Raw genomic sequence first — 22082 nt, forward strand, 5'->3', positions numbered from 1 at the left:
TGATTGATAACTTGGTAAATAAATTTAATCTTTATGCTACAATAGAACCTAGTTCAGACGCTGTAACCGCGTCATAGTGTAAAAGTTTATTCCACCTTGATTTAGCTCGAGTGTGATGACACCTTTTAGTTTATTGGAATCACTCTCGCGTCTGCTTCCTGGATAACTTGGTGCAAGTACGTGCGTACAAACGGACGCGTGTATGAATCATTTAGACGTCTCCTGTATAGAGTCTCAGTCATTCAACAGATGGAATTTTCGACTCGCTTCGCTTGCAAAAATACACCATTGCTTTGAATTTATTGATTTTTAGGATAACGCACAATAATTTTAGGTAATAAATCTGTCTGTCTGTCTGTCTGTCTGTCCTGTATGTCTGTCTGACGCTGTCATCAATATTTTACTGGAAATGACTTATTCTCTTGAGTCGTTTGATGAGGACCAAATCTGGGTCTGCAACAGGGATCAGTTTTTTACATAGAATTACATATTCTCCGAAAGATACTTATATAAAACTTTACTTAATGGTCCCTGCCAAGATCATCCTTTATGTGTCATCCCCAGGATCAAATCTGGGGCATCATCTAGAAGTGGGTGGCATTTTTTTTTTTTTGGAGAAAAAAAAAACATTACAAATATTTTTGTAACGAATTTCTTGATGTGTGTTTACCAAACATGTGGGCAACATTTGCGTATGAATCACTCTCAGTTTTGTTAAGACTGCCTTTAGGGACCACCACAGCTAACACTAGAGCAAGCAAACTTTACGCGACGTTTTCTCATAAACAGAATTCTTATTAAGGTTGTTCAAATGTTTTCACTTGATTGCATCCATGGGTCGCCAAGTTGAAAATATAGTTGAGAAGAGTTTTTCCTCATGAACCACGTGACGGATGTCCACCTAACTTTTTCAGAAGAAACCTTTCTTGGACAATTCTCAAGACAGTTCTAAACGATACGTTTGACTATATTAAGGGATGACAGCCGAGAACAGGATAACTTGAACCAAGTTCTTCTGATGATACTTTAAACTTTAACAGGGGCATCGTTGCGAGGACCTTTATACTTTATTAGATAGGGTAAGAGACCTATGGCTGTTAAGGCCATTTGTTTAATTCTTCTAATCGTTGTAGAATAGAAACCAGCCTTGTTGCGGCGCAGTATGTCGATTACTTGGTACCGTTGTTGCGGAGGTTTATCATAGTTTTCTAAACAAAGCATACTGCAGATGGAAAGATGATACAGTATGCGATGGTGTTTTTTTTTTCTTTTTTTTTTGTTTTTTTTTCCATAACATATTGCAGCATTTCACCAATATGTGTTATCAAATTGTGACAGAATGCCATTACTTTATGGTTCGTCAGTGCCATAAAAATGTCCTACTGTGTACCTGGGGTCTCGCCATTCTCAAAGCTGGTAAGTCAATGTATTACCTTGTTTGTATCGGTGCGCCTTTATCCATCAAAGTCAAGTAAAATCCGATTTTGGCATGAATATCGGCGTGTCTGGTAAGATTTTTAAAAATTTGATCTGTCTAATTGACAACTTACTAAAATCTGCGTAATGGTATATACTGCAGCGATTTGTCGACTTCGTACTGATGAACTAACTGTTGTACTACGCCACGTGCGTACTGCAGCAATTATTTCCACGGAATGTCTTGTTCAGAAAATATGGCATGGCATGCTTCAAAGTAACAGAGCTCTTGTATAAGTGCCGTGTTATAATAACAAAAAAAAAAAAAAACGATTTTAAAGATACGACCATATTATACAAAACTATTGGTAGAAGTTTCACTTATAACTATATATATTAAAAGAACTATTATTGACGTAATGTGATAAAATAATCAACATGTGTGTTTTTTTTTCTCCCATATCGTTCATAAAAGGTCATTTCTAAAACATATAATTATAGACAATAGATATTTTATAACGGTATCCAGGCAGCGCCCTTTATTAACACATAGTATTTCAATATCTATCAGTTGACGCGGAGCTAGATATGGAGTAAGTTCTCTCCAAAGTATCGTGTAACATTATTTCCCTGTTGTAATGTAAATGACAGTGATTGTGACAAAACGCTTTATAGAATGATGGATATTATGCTACATGGGTTATTGTTTGTGTGTTTCATATTGTTGCATTAAAGGGAAGTTTGGTAAGTACATCACATTTTTACAATAACGAATTACTAAGTAAATAGATGCATTATGAACTGTCGGCATGCGGAACAGTTACTCGTGAGTTACTTGAGCCGCACCATGAGAAAACCAACATAGTGCATTTGCAACCAGCATGGATCCTGACCAGCCTGCGGGGCTGCCAAAGCCTATGTATATGAACTGCAGCAATTATTTCCACACTATAACTTGTTTAGAAAAGTATCGCAAACTGTCACGGCCGGTAAACTGGAACATGAGTAGCAACTATTTCCATACAATGCATTGTTTTGAAAAATATATAATGCTGCAACCAGTCTTGTGTTTAGACCCTGAGAAAAATATGGCATACTATCACAGCCTGCAACTATTTCAACAGTGTGATCTTTTTAGAAAAATATTGAATGCTGCCACAACCGGCAAATATTCATTTCAACAGTAAGCTTTTAAGGAAAATATTGAATGCTGAAGCAACCGGCAACTATTTCCACAGTTCTGGGTTTTTTTTAGAAAAATATGGAATGCTGCCACATCCGGCAAGCTGCACCGTGATAGATCTCTGCTATGAGTACTGTATTACAGTAACAAAAATTGTTAACGGTTTTTTTTTTAAAGACGATTTTGTACGCACAACTTGACCTAGAAATTTCACGTATGACTTTTGAAAAAGCTATACTGGGGGAATTTTGTATAGTACATGTATATATTAAAATGGTTTATATATGTGCTTTCCATAGAAGGTCATATCTATCATATACAAATTTAGACAAAAGATATCAAAATGGGAAAACGGTATCTAAGCACTGACCTTTATTAACTAGTGGTCTTGTCGGCGTCATATTTCAATATTTATCATATAGCGCGGAACTACCGTGTTTGATGTGGAATAATTTCTCTTATTCCAATACTCGAGTGAATCCTGTGACATTATTTCCGTGCACAGCGTGAAATTATTTCCTCATAATGCTTTAATAACTGCATCTGACAAACTTTAGTCTTAGTTTAGTTCTTTTTGCATGTCATATGGTAGAATGAAACAGAAACAAGTTTAATCATACTTTTATATCAAACATTTAAAGATATGTACTAGCAAGTATTTTTCATTAATAAAAATAAATGTGTAAAAATAATGATTAAATCCGGAAGCGTCTTTGCCATACAGAAGTTTTAAGTGTCTTATAGAAACATTGGCATGCGAAACAATGGCTTTGCTGAGTGTATTAGTAAATATCTAATCTATCGTAACAAGAAGTAAATAAGTAATGAGTTAGTTCGAACCAATCCATTTGACTACTTTAGGGGCCGTAACTCTGAAAACGGGGGGCGGAACTAGACAAAAAATAGGTGTGCAGGTCCAAATCATGACAAAGACTCATATAAGGTTTAATCAATTTATATGAAATACTTTTTGAGCTAGGCACGTCACAAGGTAAAAATGTGCATTTTTTGACTATTTCAGGGAAAAAATTTTTACAAATCTATTGAACTTGTGTCTACATCCCTGTAAGGGGCTTGAAATTATCGGAAGATAGATAAATGCTAACGACAGACGAAGTCGTCAACGTCCAATTAAAGTACATGTATAAGTAAAGAAGTTAATTCCTTGGTAACATAGTGTGCATAATGTATGGCCGGAAATACACGACAATATGATTCATTGTTTAACAGATATGGTGATATTTCGATGATATTCAATAATATATTCTTGATGAAAAGACTATAAGACATCTATGTTCTGAAAAGTGATGCGTTAATTATTAATAAGGTATCGTGAATAGGGTTTGAGAACACTACTATAGGATCTATATACTTCTTAGATTAGAATGCACCATGCTATGATTAACCCTTAGCCTGCTAAATTTCTAAAATGGACTGGTCCTTCATTCAATTTGGGCAATACCATTTGTTATTTGAAGGAATGTTCACTAAAAATTTACTGGAACATATTTATTATTTCGATTCTAACCACGTAAATTCTTCGCATTTTACAGCACTACATTTTAGTTCGATATGTCATTCGGCTGGCCATATGCTATTATAAAAACCTCCCCACGAATGGAAAGCGTTGCATAAAACGGAATTTTCCGATATTCAACAAATTTTAATTAAAGTATTAAGTAGTTACCTCGGTTAAAATGTTATTTTCAATAACATCTAAGGTCGGATATAGAAATCAGAAGTAAATACTTCGTTCAATGTTTATATATGGAGTTTCTAAAAATAGTGCACGTCACCTACATGATGGCACTGAAACATACACGCCAGAACATTGCGGCGGTATATAAACACGTAAACACTTTAGTCTGGAAGATTGGAACATGAATTACAATTTATTTACTGTCAAAGTAGAATCTAGTTGACATTTGTGGTGCATACAGCGCAGAAATTGTAAACTACAGACACGACCAGACATAGATGCACTGGTGTTGAAGTTGAAACTTACCGGGCTGAAACATTTACTTACGGTAAAATTAACAAGAAATATCTTTAAAAATGATGGTCGGCGAATTGTAATAAGGAAAGAAATTTATGAATTTTTCATCTAACATTCATCTTTCATCAAACATTTTTCAAATTGCAAAACTAAACACCGCACTTTAATAACTTAAATGGTTCTCTTTTAATTTTTCGCAAAGGTCTCGTAGGGTTGCAATTTTGTTTCGTTTATCCGTTTATAGACGAATAATTACAGCAGTAGTTTGATGAAGATTCATGAAGCGGTTCATGAGAAGTAATAGTTATAGTATGTGTGAGAGTGTGTTACCAGGATATATCAGAGCTAGGGGTACATCGAGGGTATTTTTCTCTGCACATATCGTCGAGGCCGGTAGGCCGAGACAGATATGTGAAAAGAAAAATAACGAGATGTACCCCTAGCTCTGATATATCCTGGTAACACACGAGCACTACATATTATAACTGTTTTATCGCATAGTTTATCATTAAAATTTATATATTATTTTCATTTAAATTTGTTTATTATTATTTTTACTATTTTGATTCCCTTTCTGTATATATATATCGGAACACTTTTTTTCCCTTTTATCATTAAAATTTATATATTATTTTCATTTAAGTTTGTTTATTATTATTTTTACTATTTTGATTCCCTTTCTGCGCCTCGCTGACTGAAACACTAAAACTTCTGTTTTAGAAAATGTGTTCCCCAGATAAAAGTACCCAACAAATTTCTGCATTGGTTTTAAATCTTTGCATTTCATTGGCCAGACATATTGTAAAACTTGTTGTTTTGTTTGTAAAAAAAATCAAAGAAAAAGAAACATTTGAGAAATCTCAGAATTTCATATATTTCATGTATTTTTGAATTTGGCAATAACTATCAAGTTTTTGAAATATTCTAGTTTATTTATTCTTTTACTTTATAAATATAGGTGTTTGTGACAATTCTTTCTCTGTGAACTGTAAATTGGAGCTAAAATCATCTTTTCTTTGAAAGGAAAAAATTATACTCCCTTGATAGGACCTCAATAGAGAAAAAGTGTTCCGATATATATCGGAACAGTTTTACTGCGCTGATATATATCGGAACACTTTTTTTCTTATGAAACTCCGTAGAGATTTCCGTGTTGATATATATCGCAACAGTTTTGTAAGATATCAGCACAGTTTTGTAGTAATAATGTGTGTTACTATGTATAACATGCTGCAAAGATCAAAGGAAAATTGCCACACTATGCGATAAGAGGTCATTAACGTGTTTATATTTTTAGCTAAATTGGTCCCTATCCCCATTTGTAACAAAATAGCAGGAGACCTTACGATATTGTTACACATCGAGTTTGATAAAAATCCATTACATTTTAGTGGTTAATGCGAAGAAAGGCATATATACTTTTAGCTATAGTGGTCCCTAATAGGGCCCCAGTTCCTATATAAATAAATTGGGAAGAGGACCTTATAATGACCAAGTATGACAAAGATCCACCAAGCTGTTCATGAGACGCTGTATAAAGGCATTTCTAGTTTTAGCTCTAGCAGCCCCTAAAAGGGGTTAAATGTCCTAGCTGAACAAAGTTGGCTGCGGGCCTAATAAAGATGCTACAAATCAAGTTTGATTAGAATATATGAGAAAAAATCAATTGAAGGATTTTTTTATTTATTATTTTTATTTATTTCTAAAATAGGCCAACTGATCCCGCTTTAACAAATGCATATTCGCTATTCATGAATCTTCGGACAATGACGTTACACCTATAAAAAAGTGAAGGTCAAGCAAAACATACAATTGTAATTATTTCAATATTTCTGTTTCATAAGCAAAGTTTGACCGTAGTCATATCACATAGATAAACTGTATACAGCGTACCTTCATTTCAGTGTAATGCGATTCAGTCATTATATAGCATATATATAATAAAACAGATTTCAACTGAGTTCAATATTTGCATACCATACTAAAGAAAAATATTCATATATAATAAATCAGTTAAATAATTTATAACAAATATATCAAAGCAAACAAGTACTCATTTTAATATGCAATCTGAATAAGTCACAAAAGCAAGAAACCTTTTCATATACAGACGACAATTGTAACAAGGAAAATCTTTTAAAAAGCACTTCTCTACATAAAAGACTCTTATCACACCCTTATTCATGTGATACGCAGACCGTATTCAGCTCTTTCTTTAATTTGATATATGTTGGTATTTGAACAGGTTTTTTATCATATTTATTAAACTTACCTATCATTTTGAGATATATCAATATTCTTGCTAAATATGCTGAGCCAAAGTTAGCTTTAAAACTGTGAACAGCGCCGTTTAGGATAAACGCTTTGTCTACATTTCACTCAGCGTATCACAATCAACAGAGTGAAAGAAATTGACACTCTCGTCCAATCAGGCAGAGTGTTGCATAAATCTTCCATTTTGATAAATTATCTATAATGCGTTATCGAGTAGTTTGATTTGCAAACTGAAGTCACGTGGCATAGGTAACGAAAACGAATTTAGACGGCGTCGCCGAAAAACAAATAAATTCATCAGTTACAAATTGTTTGTTTCAGAAAATTTGATGTACTTTTTATTACTAGTCTACTAGATCTACATATCACTGAAAAAGTCGAGTATTTAGTCGGTATATAACAGAAGCAGAGTAGAATCTCGCAGTCGTGTGACAATCGTAGGGTGGAATGGAAGAGCTATATTTTATCGTAGATTCATGTATAGGCGATTTCGCTATATATTTATATAGCAACTGCTGCGGATCGTGTTAGAACTAGACATAATATACTAATTGATCTATATAATAATGTAACATAATACAGATATCAAAATGGTAAAACGGTATCCAAGCAGCGCCCTCACGGTATCAAAACTCGGTCTCTTCGGTATGATATTTCAATATCTACCAGCTGGTATGGAACTAGATTTTTGATATGAAATAAGTTGTCTCTAGAGTATATGAGCCGTGCCATGGGAAAACCAACATAGTGGCTTTGCGACCAGCATGGATCCAGACCAGTCTGCGCATCCGCGCAGTCTGGTCAGGATCCATGCTGTTCGCTAACGGTTTCTCTAATTTCAATAGACTTTGAAAGCGAACAGCATGGAATCTGACCAGACTGCGCGGATGCGCAGGCTGGTCTGGATCCATGCTGGTCGCAAAGCCACTATGTTGGTTTTCTCATGGCACGGCTTATTTCAGTGCTGGGAGTGTTTGAGTGACAGTACGAAAATATTCCTAAATGATGCTTTAAGAGTTAGGTCCATGTTTCGGAGAAGAAAGTTGGAACATCATCAAATCGTACAAAAAAAAAAAGAAATTGTTTTACTTGAAAATTAAACAGCATATAAAACATCTATATTATTCTACAATACCATTGTCAATTTATTCAAATATTATTGAATTTTGGAAAGGGACTGCATGAAGGGGCCACACTTCTGGACAGTTCAACTCCTTTAAAAACTCACCATTTTTAAAAAGCTGTCACATGTCTTCGTTTTGATGTATTAGCAACAATATACGAGTGCTTAAATTTTACATAACTTGGTTAAACATCGTTTTTGACAGGCATGAAGGTAGTAGTTCGCCGGATATGCCTCCGTGGTCGAATGTAGTCCATATCAATATATAGTGCAAATTTCCCACCTAGTAAAGGCCATTTTCATGCCAGATATAAGCTTTATCGATGCTTGATTGCAAAAAGGAATGTCTGCGGATGATTTTAAGCTAAGTTATATGCTTCAAAAGTTGAGTCGAAGCTGTTTTGTAAAATGAAAGTGAATGTAGGTATTTCCTGATGTCTAGTGTTTTCATCACGTGTCTCATGATTTCACTGAATTATGGTCAACCCCACATTTTTGGTATTTTAGACTGCCTAAAGACAGACCTTCAATACAAGGGTAGTCTCGCAGGAAGTGAAAGGCTAGAAATGCTGATAAAATTTTATAAACAAAATTGTTATTTTTACAGAGAAAATAGTAGCGTGAGCATTTAACCCATTCTAACCTTTATTTCTTTACAAATGGCATTCTTTTTTTTAAAGCGGGGGTGGGGGCGGGTGTATGGGGTGGGGGCGGATTTTAGAATATTTTAAGTATCCAATTCTACAGGACAGAACGGTAAAGATGTATTGGACAGTTGGGTTGCTTATTAAGATGTTGGTTGTTTACTAAAAATATCTGTGGTTTTGTGATATACTGCTAAACCTTAGTTACTTAATGCGACATGGATAGAATCATAAATATTATGCTTGATATGTTATTACTTGTATTTCCATATTGTAGCAAAGACGAAAGTTATATTAATTATTCGGGTAAATCTGTAAGTCAGCGTACCAAGAACTGCTTAATTACAGTAGTAATAATTTGTTGGTTTGAACCAGTTCATTTTACTTAAATGGCAGACTATGGATAATGATGAATGAAAAACATGTACAAGTTAAGCAGTAAAATAGTCTGACATTAAGTTCTTATGGAAAATCTAACCCGTAACTTAGAGTGCGTAATGTAATTGTCGACAATGCACCATAATGCAGATTTTAACGAAATACTGTATTGTTTTAATAGATTTAGCGGCGCAATTTCTACAATTTTCACTTATATACTTCAGTTGAAAAAAAAAATGCAAAAATGCAACCCACTTCTGATACTAAGCAATACCGTCGTGAATATAATTCGTGGCAGAGCTCGTGTATTATTACTGTGTTATAGTAACAAAAAGATGCTGAACGTTATTTTTGCTATGACTTAAAAACAACAATAAAGATGTTATTAGTATAAATATTCATAATCATTTGAACCGCGCCATGGGAAAACCAACATAGTGGGTGTGCGACCAGCATGGATCCAGACCAGCCTGCGCATCCGCGCAGTCTGGTCAGGATCCATGCTGTTCGCTTTTAAAGCCTATTGGAATTGGAAAAACTGTTAGCGAACAGCATGGAGTCTGACCAGACTGCGCGGATGCGCAGGCTGGTCTGGATCCATGCTGGTCGCATACCCACTATGTTGGTTTTCCCATGGCACGGCTCATTTATACACCTGCGGCCTCGTTTGTATCGACATTTTAATATCTATAATTGGGAACGACGGAACTGATATGGTAATTTCTCTTGTTCTAATAATTCAGAGTATCGTTTGACATTTCTACTGTGTATTATTATAAATTACAGCATGAAATCATAGCTTAATGATGCTTAAATGACTTCAAGTGAGGCTGGATATAGGTCTAAAAATTGTTTGTTTCCTGTATCCCGACCTACCCTAAATTAATGATGTTAGAAATCAACATACTGATGCTCTAAAGATATAAACCTCTTATTTGTATTCATTTTCAAGTTTACACAAAAATAATTTCCGAAAAGTCCCACTTAATAAAAAAAATAATAAAAAAAAATACTGACCTACCTCATTTTTTAGCATGTTACCGGAAACAAACAATCATTTTACAGGCCATATTATATTATTGTACGCAGTGACAACAATATCTTTTCTCCTAAATTCAAGTAATTGAGTATGTGTAATCTATTTAAATCAGGAACTACCTAAGGGTGAAACGACAAGTTAATTTAAATTGAAATTTGTTGGTTTGAACCAATTCGTTTTACACTGGTTGCGGAGGAAGATTCTGCAGATTGAAATCTTGAGGATTTTTCTTCATTACTTTAGTTTGACAGTTTCTACCTATATTCGTTACTCAAATTATGAACATGTTTTATGAATTCTGGAGATGTTATCGAAATGATAGAACATGAACACTATAAATGTACTTAGAAATATGATTCTTTTCTTTTTTTTCTTTTTGTACAAATTTACCACAAAATCTCGTAAAAAGTTAGCTGTAAAAATTGCAAATCAATTGACATGTAATGAAACAAGAATATTTTTCTAACATACAGTTTGTAGAGTCGTAGTCAGTTATTTCAAGCGTTTGGTTTCTGTTGAATAACATACCTATTCAGTTTGGTAATAGGGAATCGATCCTACCAGTTTTCGTCGCGAAGCGAAGCGACGACAATCGAGGCCGGCCCCTATACGGTAACATGCGATATATACCGAATTAGATATACTATCGAATTAAAAAATATGGTCTTCCGGCACGTGCACACAGCATATGACTTCGAATTTTTTGGAAGAATACGCTTTTACTTGTGTGTAATAAGCGTCCACATAAGTTGTCCGAACCACAGCGTCTTGCACATCAGTACAAATATGGGCAGTATTGCTTTTTTATTCCAAAATCTACCTTTAAATTGATACAAATGAATATTTCTGGGCAAGCTGATAGACTGTAACTATTCCCGATTGAGGCATTGCCTTATTTCATATTAGCACGTATATACAAGTACTTAACATCCTATGAGGAGGAAAGCCAACAATTACTGATTTACTTTTATACTTTTATGAACGAGATTTCAGGCTCAGTTTGTCCACTGATACCCAGTTTGACATTATTGAAGAAAAAAACTTTTAATGAAACGCTGAGGTATCTTGTGGATACTTTAGATATGGACAACCTGTAATTTTGAAAACTGGCGAAACACATCAATAAAAAAAGAAATAAAACTTAGCAAAGTTTCTGCTTCAGATTTAGAAGCATCATTTTTTACCTACATAAAACAATTGTAGGCCTAAACAAAAATGTATGATAAAAGAGACTTTTATTTAAATTTTTTAACCCCCTCCCCCTTCCATCCCACCTGGATGAGATGTCCCTCGTGCAACATATTTCGGTGTATGAATATCATTGTAAGGCATAAAATTATGCATATAGTGGTTTTTAGTTAGGCTAGCTTTGTATGATTATGTTATAAGAGGGTAATAAGACGGTTGGAGCGCGGAGACTGCTTTCCCTCGGGAGGCATCTCCCTGGAGAGCATACCGGAGCAACTGAACAAAATGCTTGTGTAAATAAAAGAATGGGTCATATAAATAAAATGTATCATTTAAAGGAGTTCATCACAATATTTTGTGCGCAGCTCAATCGCGCAGCAAGCGATAACAACTGTAAAGTTCAGGATTCGCCGCCGAAAGTGCATAATTGTCGGATATGCAGCGCACTCGCGCAAAAAATATCGTATGTACTGACAATATAGGTCGTGCATCCATATTTTACCTTTAAAAGTGATGGTGTTTTATTGGAGGAGTAGTCGTAGGAAGTGCTCGAATCGAATACATTGTGGACAGACAATTTGAAAGTAAACTATTTCGTTCAGTAATGATGCAGCCGACTCCAAGTCAAATAAAATTCCAGAAAATCTTAACGTAGATCTATCTCCTTCAAGTTCAAATGTGACTTCCTAAAAATATTGTTATACTTTTTGTGCCGCATCTCGCATTTCACGTAGTAAGACCAGAGTTATGGCCCTTGACAGTCAAATTGTACATAAAGGGTCTAAACATTTGTGTCGCATGTACCTCAAAAGTATATGCGCAAAGAGTCATGAAACCACACAAGAATTAAATTCAGCATGCGAAGTTGTGCACCAGTGCTTTTATTTGAGGTTTCACTCAGTAAAAACAGATTTATGTCCCTGACGTGGTCAAATATATACGTAAATGGCATGTGAAAGCTTGTGTAGCACGTATCCCAAAAAGTATTTGACCTAGAGGCATGCAACTTAAAGGAGCATTATTCCGCATGTGAGTAAGAAAATTGGTTAAGAAACTGATAATAACATTGTGCAATATGTTTTGTAAGAAAAAAATGTTCATAATTTTTATGTGGGTGGGGTAATGAAAAAATACTTTTGTGGGTGAAGTGAATATTTTTTAATTTTTCTTGAAAACAAGCACGGGTTGATATTATTTTTTTGGTTTAGATTTTTTTGTCTTAGTTCTAGCTTACATAATATAAAATTTGGTAAAATTCTGTCCGCTAGATTTTTCAGATAGTTAAGAAATACTTCGTGTTTTTCTCAGTTTCAGATACTTTCGACATCTGTCAAGAGTAATTTTTCTGAGTTAATATATCTATATGTTGAAATTTTATGCATAGTTATAGCGGTTTTATTAATTGTGATGCATAAACAGTAACATCAGAGTGAAACTTTGAATAAATAGTTGTTTGAAGTAGTTTTATTATGACATGTATGTGTTGTTTCTTCAGACAAAAATACCGATTTGGTGTTCTTAATAAACTTTAAATATTGAAAAAAGAAGCATGGGTACCTATCATTTTTATTTTTTATTTTAACTTGTCATACACCAATCTATAAATATGCAAAGTTACAAAAAATTCTGTCCGCTAGAAATAATTGTGAAAAACATCTTTAAACGCTGTGTACACTTTTCAAGTGTCTACACCCTGGTTAATGGTGGCATCACAGAAATACAACATACTTCCCTACCCATAGAGCATGTACAAACAATTACGTGTAATTAAACAAACCTTGAAAATATAAATGTTGCAATGTAAAACCTTTTACAAAAATTTAAAAACTATCACCTGCTGCTAAGCCTGCTATCGCATACAAAACAGTTATCAAAAAATTTAAAACAATGACACGAAGTCACTGAAATACAGTGCCTTAAGATTTTTTTGTAAAGCCTTATTTAAAGCATAAATTTGTAAAACAAACTTATACCATCAAATAATGGTAATGAATAATTATACTTTTCCAATTCCTTTTCAGACACGTGATCTAACATGTGGAATTCTGTAACCGGAAGTAACAAAACAAAACGAACGTTACGAATATTGATTGTAACTTCCGTTACAGTGTGTATATTTGTGATATATGTAAAACGGAGTAAAACATTTAGTGATTATAACGAGTTTTATCCAGTATCTAGAAATATGACTAATGTAATGGCAAACGTTAGTAGTATATCTCCTTATTCAAAAGGAAATTTCAAACCCGACGACGTAAACGTTACCTCAGAAAGGGCACGTGCAGCTGTTACCAAACAATTAACCGCCGTAGGATATGGCTCAAATAAAAGAAACACACTCCAAACGTTACTCAACTCAGAATTTGAACTTAGAGACATTAACAGTTCTGAAATCACGACTTTAACAAGTGTGACAAATGCAACAGAAAAAGAACAAGGGATAAATTGGAGGAATATGTATTCAACAGAGGACCCTGCGTCTACAGAAGTGCCTTCACGTGGTGTACATGTATATTCAAATAGAAAGGACAAAGCCAACAGGAAGCTCCCAATCTTTTCAAGAAAAACTGACTCGGATAGTGTAGTTAATTGGAGCAAGTTTCAGCATATATCGTTCAGACAGAAAGCAAGACAGAAAGCAATGCAAAGAATGCCATTAGATTTACCCTATTTTCAGACGTTTGACAAAGCTGCCTATGATATTATGAACATGGTAAGTAACAAATTATGAAATCACTTTCTACAAGTACGCAACAATTTCATGTTTCCGTTTGGTCCCGTACAAGATCATAGATGGGCCGGTAGCAAATACGACATTATCAAGGATCTATCACTCGGCAAAATGTGAAAATGTGCGTATCTACAATTTAATAACCAAACTGCACCTCTATGTTAAGCATTCTGATTGTATAGATAAATTAATCGAAAAGGTCCGTTACCAAATTACCATTGGTTTTGACATTTTGATTCCTCATCGACCTGAGAATACCGCGAACAGCTGTGAGACTTTTTATCATAAATCATATGCAATGCTTAATAACTTTTCAGAAACCCATAACCTTTGACCCGGCTTTCAAGAATCCGTGCTGGAGAGGTGGAGACAGGTCGACGCCTCTAAATGATGGAACCCTACACTGTTTGCCTTATTTCTATCTCATTGGTAAGTAAAGTTCTCAGTCAGTTAACAGCTATTTGTTCAAGTCCTTCTCAGTATGCAGAATTATTTCATAAGAGGAAGTCGATTGTTCTGCCAAGGTCACGATGATACCTGCAGATGGGCATCTGGGATTGTCCCTACAAGTGAAGATTGAAAGTCTTCATTGTCGACAACAAGCAGTCTGGGGAAAATCTGCTGCTTCACATATGTCTAGTGTTGGTTACGGATGAAGTTACCACAGTAAACTAGTGCAGTCAATTTTTGTACCTTTGTTTGTTCGTTACAGTCATTGGCTGTATCAAATTCTTTTGTATATTTTAGAGCATTCGTTCGTTTTCTTGTGCATATTCAAAATTATTCTTTTAAAAGTTCATGTTATGTCGGATTTTATGTGATACGCGGGTTATTCCGATTTTTATTTTCTCTTGCTCATTGTTACATTAGTGTTTTTACATTTGGTTATATTGCATATTGACGATGGAGTGTTAATTCTTTTTGTGTGTAAATCAAGCGTACTATCATTTTCTTATTCAAGTCGATTTGTTGTTCATAGCCAGACATAATAATCACCATAAAACTGATATAACTGTACTTGCATACATTTATCAGGTGTGAAGAAAAGCGGCACCACAGATTTATTCTCAAGAATTCAGAGACATGCGGAATTCTGCAAGCCTTTATTTTCGAAAGAGTCACAATGGTTTGCAAGGATTAGATTCGGCATCAATGCTCGTTCTCTTACGAACAACAACATGCGGTGTATGTACATGTACACTGTTTCCATGATTTTATGTGCAAATCCTGTTTGAGCCATTTTAACCCTTATCATGCTGGATACGATTTATTCTGCCTTTGCGACCAGTGTAGACCATGATCAGCCTGCACATCCGTGCAGTCTGATCATGATTTGCACTGTTCGCTATTCAGTCAGTATCGTTTGGTAAACACCCCTTTTAACAGTTAATGGTATTGTCCAAATTGAAAGATGGACAAGTTCATTATAGAAATTTAGCAGGCTAAGGGTTAAAATCTCCTTGTGTTCATTATTCGATGTTACAACGATACAATACCGTGGCGGTACGACACGATGGCACAGCTTGAGATCACAATAGTACAATGGTAGTTGAAATATCACGCTTCTAAATGAGGCGTCTTCGTACCTACATGCTGTCCTAATAAACGTCGTGTCATCGTCTGGCGATGCAAAAAAGTGACAATTGCATATTGGCCCTATTGTCGAAATGAAAACATTTTGCAATATATGTTTAGGCTTTGCAAGTTTGTTAGATATTATATTATGTAAATATTATACAATAATTCTGTCATCTACTAGTAGTCAGTGGACAAAGACTGCACTATCTAAATGACTGCTAAAATTAGTGTCGGTCGTACAAACTATTTATTTATTATATAAGGAATACTATTTAATGTAGTGTGACCTTTATCGGCCTAGACTTGGTGGAGAGATGCATTATACACATATGCCGTGGGCTAGACTGGAAACAATATTGTTCCATCCATTCCAGGAGGAGTCTATCGGCGACTACTCTAGTAAAATAAGAAGCCTTTACCTTTTTCACCACTGAAACAATATCGAGGAAACACTGGTGTATGACCACTATAAGTAATTGACATGATAATGTAAAACTGATAAAAGAATTCACAGAGAATATTTATAATGAAGTGATTTACTTGTCCTTTTCAGCCATAATACAAAGAGGCATTGACCCAAGGAAAGTAGAATTCTTTATCTCGCTGTTTGACAAAGCAGCCAGGTGTATATCATTCAGTCCATCAACAAGAAGACGCAATGACTCTCTTCGTTATAAAATGGTAACAGGTAACTATGCAACGTATTTTGAAAAGCTACCTTTTTCTTAATTCTGCCTCAGAGTGCCAGAGTTTTGTTTTAATCTTGTCATTGATGTCTGTATGTTTGCCACAAATTAGCACCGTAGGCCTAAGCTTTTTGATTTCAAACAACAATTGCAATTCTTAGAACTATTGGTAAAGGTTTTTCTTTGTTGCCAAAGGTCAAATAGAAGATAGTCGTTGCCCGCATTTTAACTTCTGGGCTAAAAGTCAATGCCAAGTGCCTTGTATGTATGTATGTATGTATACGTGAAAGATCAAATGCGCAATGTCTAACTGGCTTAATGTACATTCTAAGTTAACATTATGCATCCAGAAATAAGTGTTGTTTTTCTTCTGTATAGCTGAAGCAAGTCCATCTACATTCCATATGCATACAAACTGGGAGCGGTTGCCAGGCAATGAGAACTTAACCGAGCCGCGTTACACCAACTTTCATTTCATCAAACATATTACGCCCAACGTTAAAATTATCATCCTGTTTAGAGATCCCGCAACAAGGTGAGTATATAATGTAACAGTATGTGACAACAGTTAAAGTAAAATGACTGAAAGAAGAGAGCCGATTAGAAACATACAAGCCACAAAAGAAGTGTATTTTATATGTGCATGTACAGTTTTATACGTGCATGTACATTTTTAGCTCACCTGTCACAGGGTGAGCTTTTGTGATCGCCCTTCGTCCGTCGTACGTCGTCCGTCCGTCCACAATTTCTTGTGAACACGATATAGACCACATTTTGCAATCAATTTTATTCAAACTTGCACACATGAATTTTTATCTGGGTCATGTGGGATCAAAAACAAGGTCACCAGGTCAAATCAAAGAATAAGCTTGTTTACACTCTAGGGTGGGGGGGGCACATTTTTTATTCAATCTTCATACAACATGGTCAGAATGTTTGTTATCATGAAGTCTTGGATGATTTTAAATCTGTGTCACGTGGGATCAAATTCTAGGTCACACGGTCAAATCAAGGAAAAGCTTGTTTACACTCTACAGGCCGCTATTTTGCTCCTATCTTCCCGAAACTTTGTCAGAGTGTTTGTTTTTATGAAATTTTGGACAAGTTCGAATCTGGGTCATGTGGGGTAAAAAACTAGGTCACTAGGTCAAATCAAAGAAAATGCTTGTTTGCACTCGAGAGACCACGTTTTCTGGTCCAATCTTAATGAAAATTGGTCAGAATATTTGTCTCCATGAAATCACTAGGTAAAACATGTTTACACTGTTATGGTGTGTTACTCAGGTGAGCGACCTAGGACCATCTTGGCCCTCTTGTTTATTTATACCTGCAGGTACATTTTTATTTATACCTGCATGAACGTTTTTGTACCTGCAAGTACAATTTTATTACTACATGGTGTATCTGTTCACTTTTACCCAAACGGTACGCAATATGTAAGACTGTATTTTCTCCTTTTTGCACTTCGCCTTAGCTTTATGCCTAAGTTTTATGTTCACTGTAATATTTCAACATTGTACAGACTTTATTCGGACTTCTTGCACACCACCGGTGGACGGTATGGTAGGTCTTCGCCTGAAGTGTTTCACAGAGATGTTACAGAGTTGATAAAGGCTTATAAAGGTTGTTTCCGCCGCTTTTCACAGAGGAGATGCGTATATAATAATACCTTGAAACAGGAACTCCGTTGGGTAAGTCGTCAGAAATAATGTCCATTACTTAAATGGAATATTCACTTGTCATTTTAACGCAACAATGATTATATGTTTTAAAGGTGTTTTAGCAGAAATTAAATATCTCCCTCTAGATTAAGAATTTAAACACGAGATCTCAATTCATTTTAGAGTATGATTGTAGGTATACACACTTCAAGCAGGTTTTAGACAATAAGTACGAATCATACATCGAGAATTAGATTCGTTTTGTACTATAATTGTAGACAATAAACCTTAAACACGAGAATGCAATTCATTTAGACTATAAGTGTTGATTATATATTTTAAACATGGGAATTTATTCATTTTATACACTTAAAATTTTAACACGAGAATCCAATTCATGTCTATGAATGTCGACAATATACTTTTAAAAACGAGAATTGATTCACTTTTGACAACGGATTAGGGATATATACTTTAAACATGAGAAATTAATTCATTTTAGACCTCTGAATTTGTAGAATATAACAAATTTTGTGTATGTGCGTTCATTGCAAATCGTCAAGAAAAGTGAGGAAGGTCGTATTTTTCTACGGCGCTAAATAAAAAAAGTATCGTCCAGGATCTTAATTCATGCTTTTCGAAAACTTTACAAAACCGCATTTCATTCTTCGACGGCAGAATAAGCGCCTTTGTTTAATTAAATACCCTAGCAACAAAATACCATCGTCAGCATCCATATTTACAGTATTCCAGATATATTTGCGTTTACATGCTCTGCTATTAGATTTCTTTTCGAAATTCCAACTACATGTTCTGCTTGTTGTATATGTGAAAAGACATTTAGTTAAATGTGTTACAGGTTGGTCTGCTTTAATCTGTTTTCAGAAACGCACAAGATTGGCTGAAAGTTTTAATGCTGGGTTTTATGCTGTGCTGATGAGAGACTTGTTAGAAGTGTTCGGAAAAGCTCAGGTTTTACCAGTTTTAATGACTGATTATATCGCAAAGATGGAGGAGACACTCAGAAATGTATTCAGTTTCCTCGATATGTGTAAGTAACTTTAATAAATCTTTCTTTATCTTGTAATTTAGTGTTTTTTGATACTTTATTGGTCTTCGTGACTATGTAGTAAAACCACGCCGAGGTTGTTGATACGGTACATGCCATTCTACCCAGGCTCAAACTACTCAACGAAGTCGACTCGAGCGTGATCTATTTTTGTTCGCTTCTTAATCGAAAAACAAAATATATACATCTAATAGTTATTTACAGGAAACATTTTCTATCCTGTTTACGAAAGTTTGTGGAAGTCAAGATTTTGAATACTTGCAAATATTTTTAAAACAACAAAGCTCAGAATGAAACGCTTTCAGGTAGGCGTTTGACCGTCTTGAAGTTGCTGGTTTGAGTCCCGATGCGAACGGATTTTAGCCACAGTGTCTGCAATTCCTTATTGGATCGCAAATACTGGCTTGGAATCCAAGAAGATAAACGTTCTATCAAAAATGTAACAGAAAACGATATTTACAATATTTATCATATACTGTTTAAAAATATCACACATATCATTTTTTTCAGCCGCAGTGAACTCAATAACAATGCGACGAATGTTAAAAACTGATCCGCAAAATGTTTCAAAAAAGAAAAAGGCAGGAGCGATGCTAGACAAGACCAGGGATATGCTTTACGACTTTTATAGACCTTACAACGAAGATATGGCAGCGCTTATGAACGACACCCGATATTTGTTTCCAAAGACGTAGCCTGTTTTAACAAGCGTTGGAATCCATAAAAAAGTGCCATTATTGTCAGACTGAGTGCATATTGTTTTATTGCAGTTTTCCTCTACCATTTTTTTTAATTTAGATACGATGTTGTGTATACATATGTAAATGTATATTAGTTTGACAAAGAAGTAACACGTGTGGACGGGGACAGTTGGACCGCCGGCATGTCGAAAAAGAATTTTTGAAACCAAAAGGAGATGATTTATCTCTATGCAGTTTCCATAGAGTATGAGCCAAAAAACTAAAATGGGTTTCTGTTCACGACAAATGACACCTAAACGACAGAAACCCGAGACACATGTCGCATTTACAAGGGCGGTAGTTGTCGCAAGTAGGAGGCTGCAAGTGTCGTTGGATCCTCTGGTTCCTCACTGGTGCTTGACGATAGAGATTAGAAGGCTCTGGGAGATTTTTTTACTCGTGGTTGCATGTTGTCTCGACGTCAGCACGAAGCAAATCTTCTTTCGAAAACATTGCCTTTTTAGGACCACACTCTCCAGCAATTAGTCTGGACACCGACGGCTGCATCCCAGTTATCATCATGGTCTACAACCGGCGATGCCCTTGGCCTTCTCTGTGAAATACATGCTCTGGAGGTCGACAGTAATAAAATTGAGGGAGTCTAAAAGCCTTGATGCAATCAAACATTTGCTAACAGGTGATCTCCCATTCGGCAGACAGTGAAAAGTTTTTGCTCGATTAACTGCCACCATTTTTTATATGATCTTATTTATTATTTTATTATATATATTTTTATGATTAAATTATTAGAGTATTTGAATGAAATATATCTGGTATTTTACTACGAAACGACAAAATGTGTAACGTTTAGTAAAAACATGAAATTAAAAGATTCTTAGTTTGTTCTACCTGTAAGATCAAAATATTTTTTTACTCGTGGATGCACTACTTGTGTGGCTTCATATAGATACAAATATTTCGATCTTACACTGAAAGTAAAGTCTTTATAAACTACATGTTTTACAAACTACAAGAGTCAGAAAATAAAAGGAAAAGAAATATTGAAATATAGTACTCGACGATTTTCATCTTGTCTCAGTACACAATTCAGTAAAGTCCTTAATATCATTATCTAGCAGCAACTAAAAGGGGTCAAGCGCAATCATATGAACAAACTTGAGAGAGGACCTTGTCAGGATGCTACAGACTGTCCAATAGGGAGAGCTCAGATCTACGGATCGCAAGGTCGCGAGTTCGATCCCCGGGCGAGGCATATATTCTCAGTATCGATTTAATAATATACATTATGTGAAGAGTCATTACGTCCTCCACCTCTGAAACATGCGGATTAGTTGGCAGTTACTTGCGGAGAACAGGATAATGCTGGAACAGAATCCAGAAATACTGGTCAGGTTAAGTTAACTGCCTACCGTTACCTGTCTGAAATACTGTTCATAAACAGCACTAAACCCATAACAAACAAACACACGGACCAAGTTTGGTGTAAATCTGACTAGTAGTTTCAGGAAATTTACGTAAAGTTTAGACGATGAATGCCGGATCATCTACTTCTATCCCTACCCTGAATGAAAATTTGGTTCAGGTGAGCTAAAATATTGTGGTAGGCAGACCATCTATCTAAACAATAGCTCACCCTGAAAAGCTGGGAAATAAATGCCTGAAGTTTTAGATCAGTGGAGTAGACTTTAAAGAACAAGAGTGCAATGATGTCCATATACATCGCTCATCCGAGTGAACAATTTTGGTAGAGGGTCACACACAAACAATGTCTGTGAAATTATTTTGGAATTGGGCTAGTGTCTGGTAAACAGATTTAGTATCCACAATATGCATATAGGAAATACTGTATTCATTTATGAAAAAGTAAATAACATCTGTGGTGGCATATTTTTGACAAACTGATATAATCTTAACAAACTTGGTTTTGGGCCACCAAAGAAATATTTCTGTGATAGTATTTATAGATTTCACAGACAAACATTCTGACCATGTTTTTATGTAAAGCAGGCAGATCATTAACCATTTTTAAGGCGTAAAAAAAAATGTTGTTTCCGGTATCCCGACCTATCCTAAATTTTTGGCCCGACCCTAAATGTTTTTATGGCCTTGGGGAATATTTTTTTCAGCTTTTTAACAAAAAGCTAAATATTCTAGCTTTTTACCAAAAAGCTGCAAAACTGCACTTTTTATTCTTTAAACATGACCAGTGATGTTAGAAATCAACTTACTGATGCTCTAAAGGCATAACCCCCTTATTTGTATTCATTTTTTGACACAAAAATAATTTCGAAAAGTCTCCCTTAATAAAACAAATTTCCAAAAAAAATTTCCGACCTACCTACCCTAATTTTTTCCCGCATGTTACCGGAAACAAAGAATTTTTTAAGCCTAATGACCTAGATCCAGCCTCTCTAG

The 22082-nt window shown here is 35.1% G+C and overlaps 1 protein-coding gene across 1 annotated transcript in view; it reads left to right on the plus strand.

The window, feature by feature from the left end:
• Positions 1 to 20723, plus strand: part of LOC123537421 (carbohydrate sulfotransferase 15-like) — a 29354-nt gene extending 8631 nt beyond the window's left edge. Inside the window, exons 2-9 of the mRNA XM_045321133.2 lie at positions 13263 to 13954; positions 14290 to 14401; positions 15008 to 15157; positions 16104 to 16238; positions 16615 to 16771; positions 17759 to 17927; positions 18783 to 18948; positions 19477 to 20723. Of these exons, the coding sequence (XP_045177068.2) occupies positions 13277 to 13954; positions 14290 to 14401; positions 15008 to 15157; positions 16104 to 16238; positions 16615 to 16771; positions 17759 to 17927; positions 18783 to 18948; positions 19477 to 19661 (1752 nt within the window). The 5' untranslated portion in view covers positions 13263 to 13276 and the 3' untranslated portion in view covers positions 19662 to 20723. The remainder of the gene's footprint in view (positions 1 to 13262; positions 13955 to 14289; positions 14402 to 15007; positions 15158 to 16103; positions 16239 to 16614; positions 16772 to 17758; positions 17928 to 18782; positions 18949 to 19476) is intronic.
• The last annotated feature ends 1359 nt before the right edge of the window (positions 20724 to 22082 follow it).

This window comes from Mercenaria mercenaria, chromosome 17 (genome assembly GCF_021730395.1).
Source record: "Mercenaria mercenaria strain notata chromosome 17, MADL_Memer_1, whole genome shotgun sequence".
In the NCBI taxonomy this organism is placed as follows: Eukaryota; Metazoa; Mollusca; class Bivalvia; order Venerida; family Veneridae; genus Mercenaria; species Mercenaria mercenaria.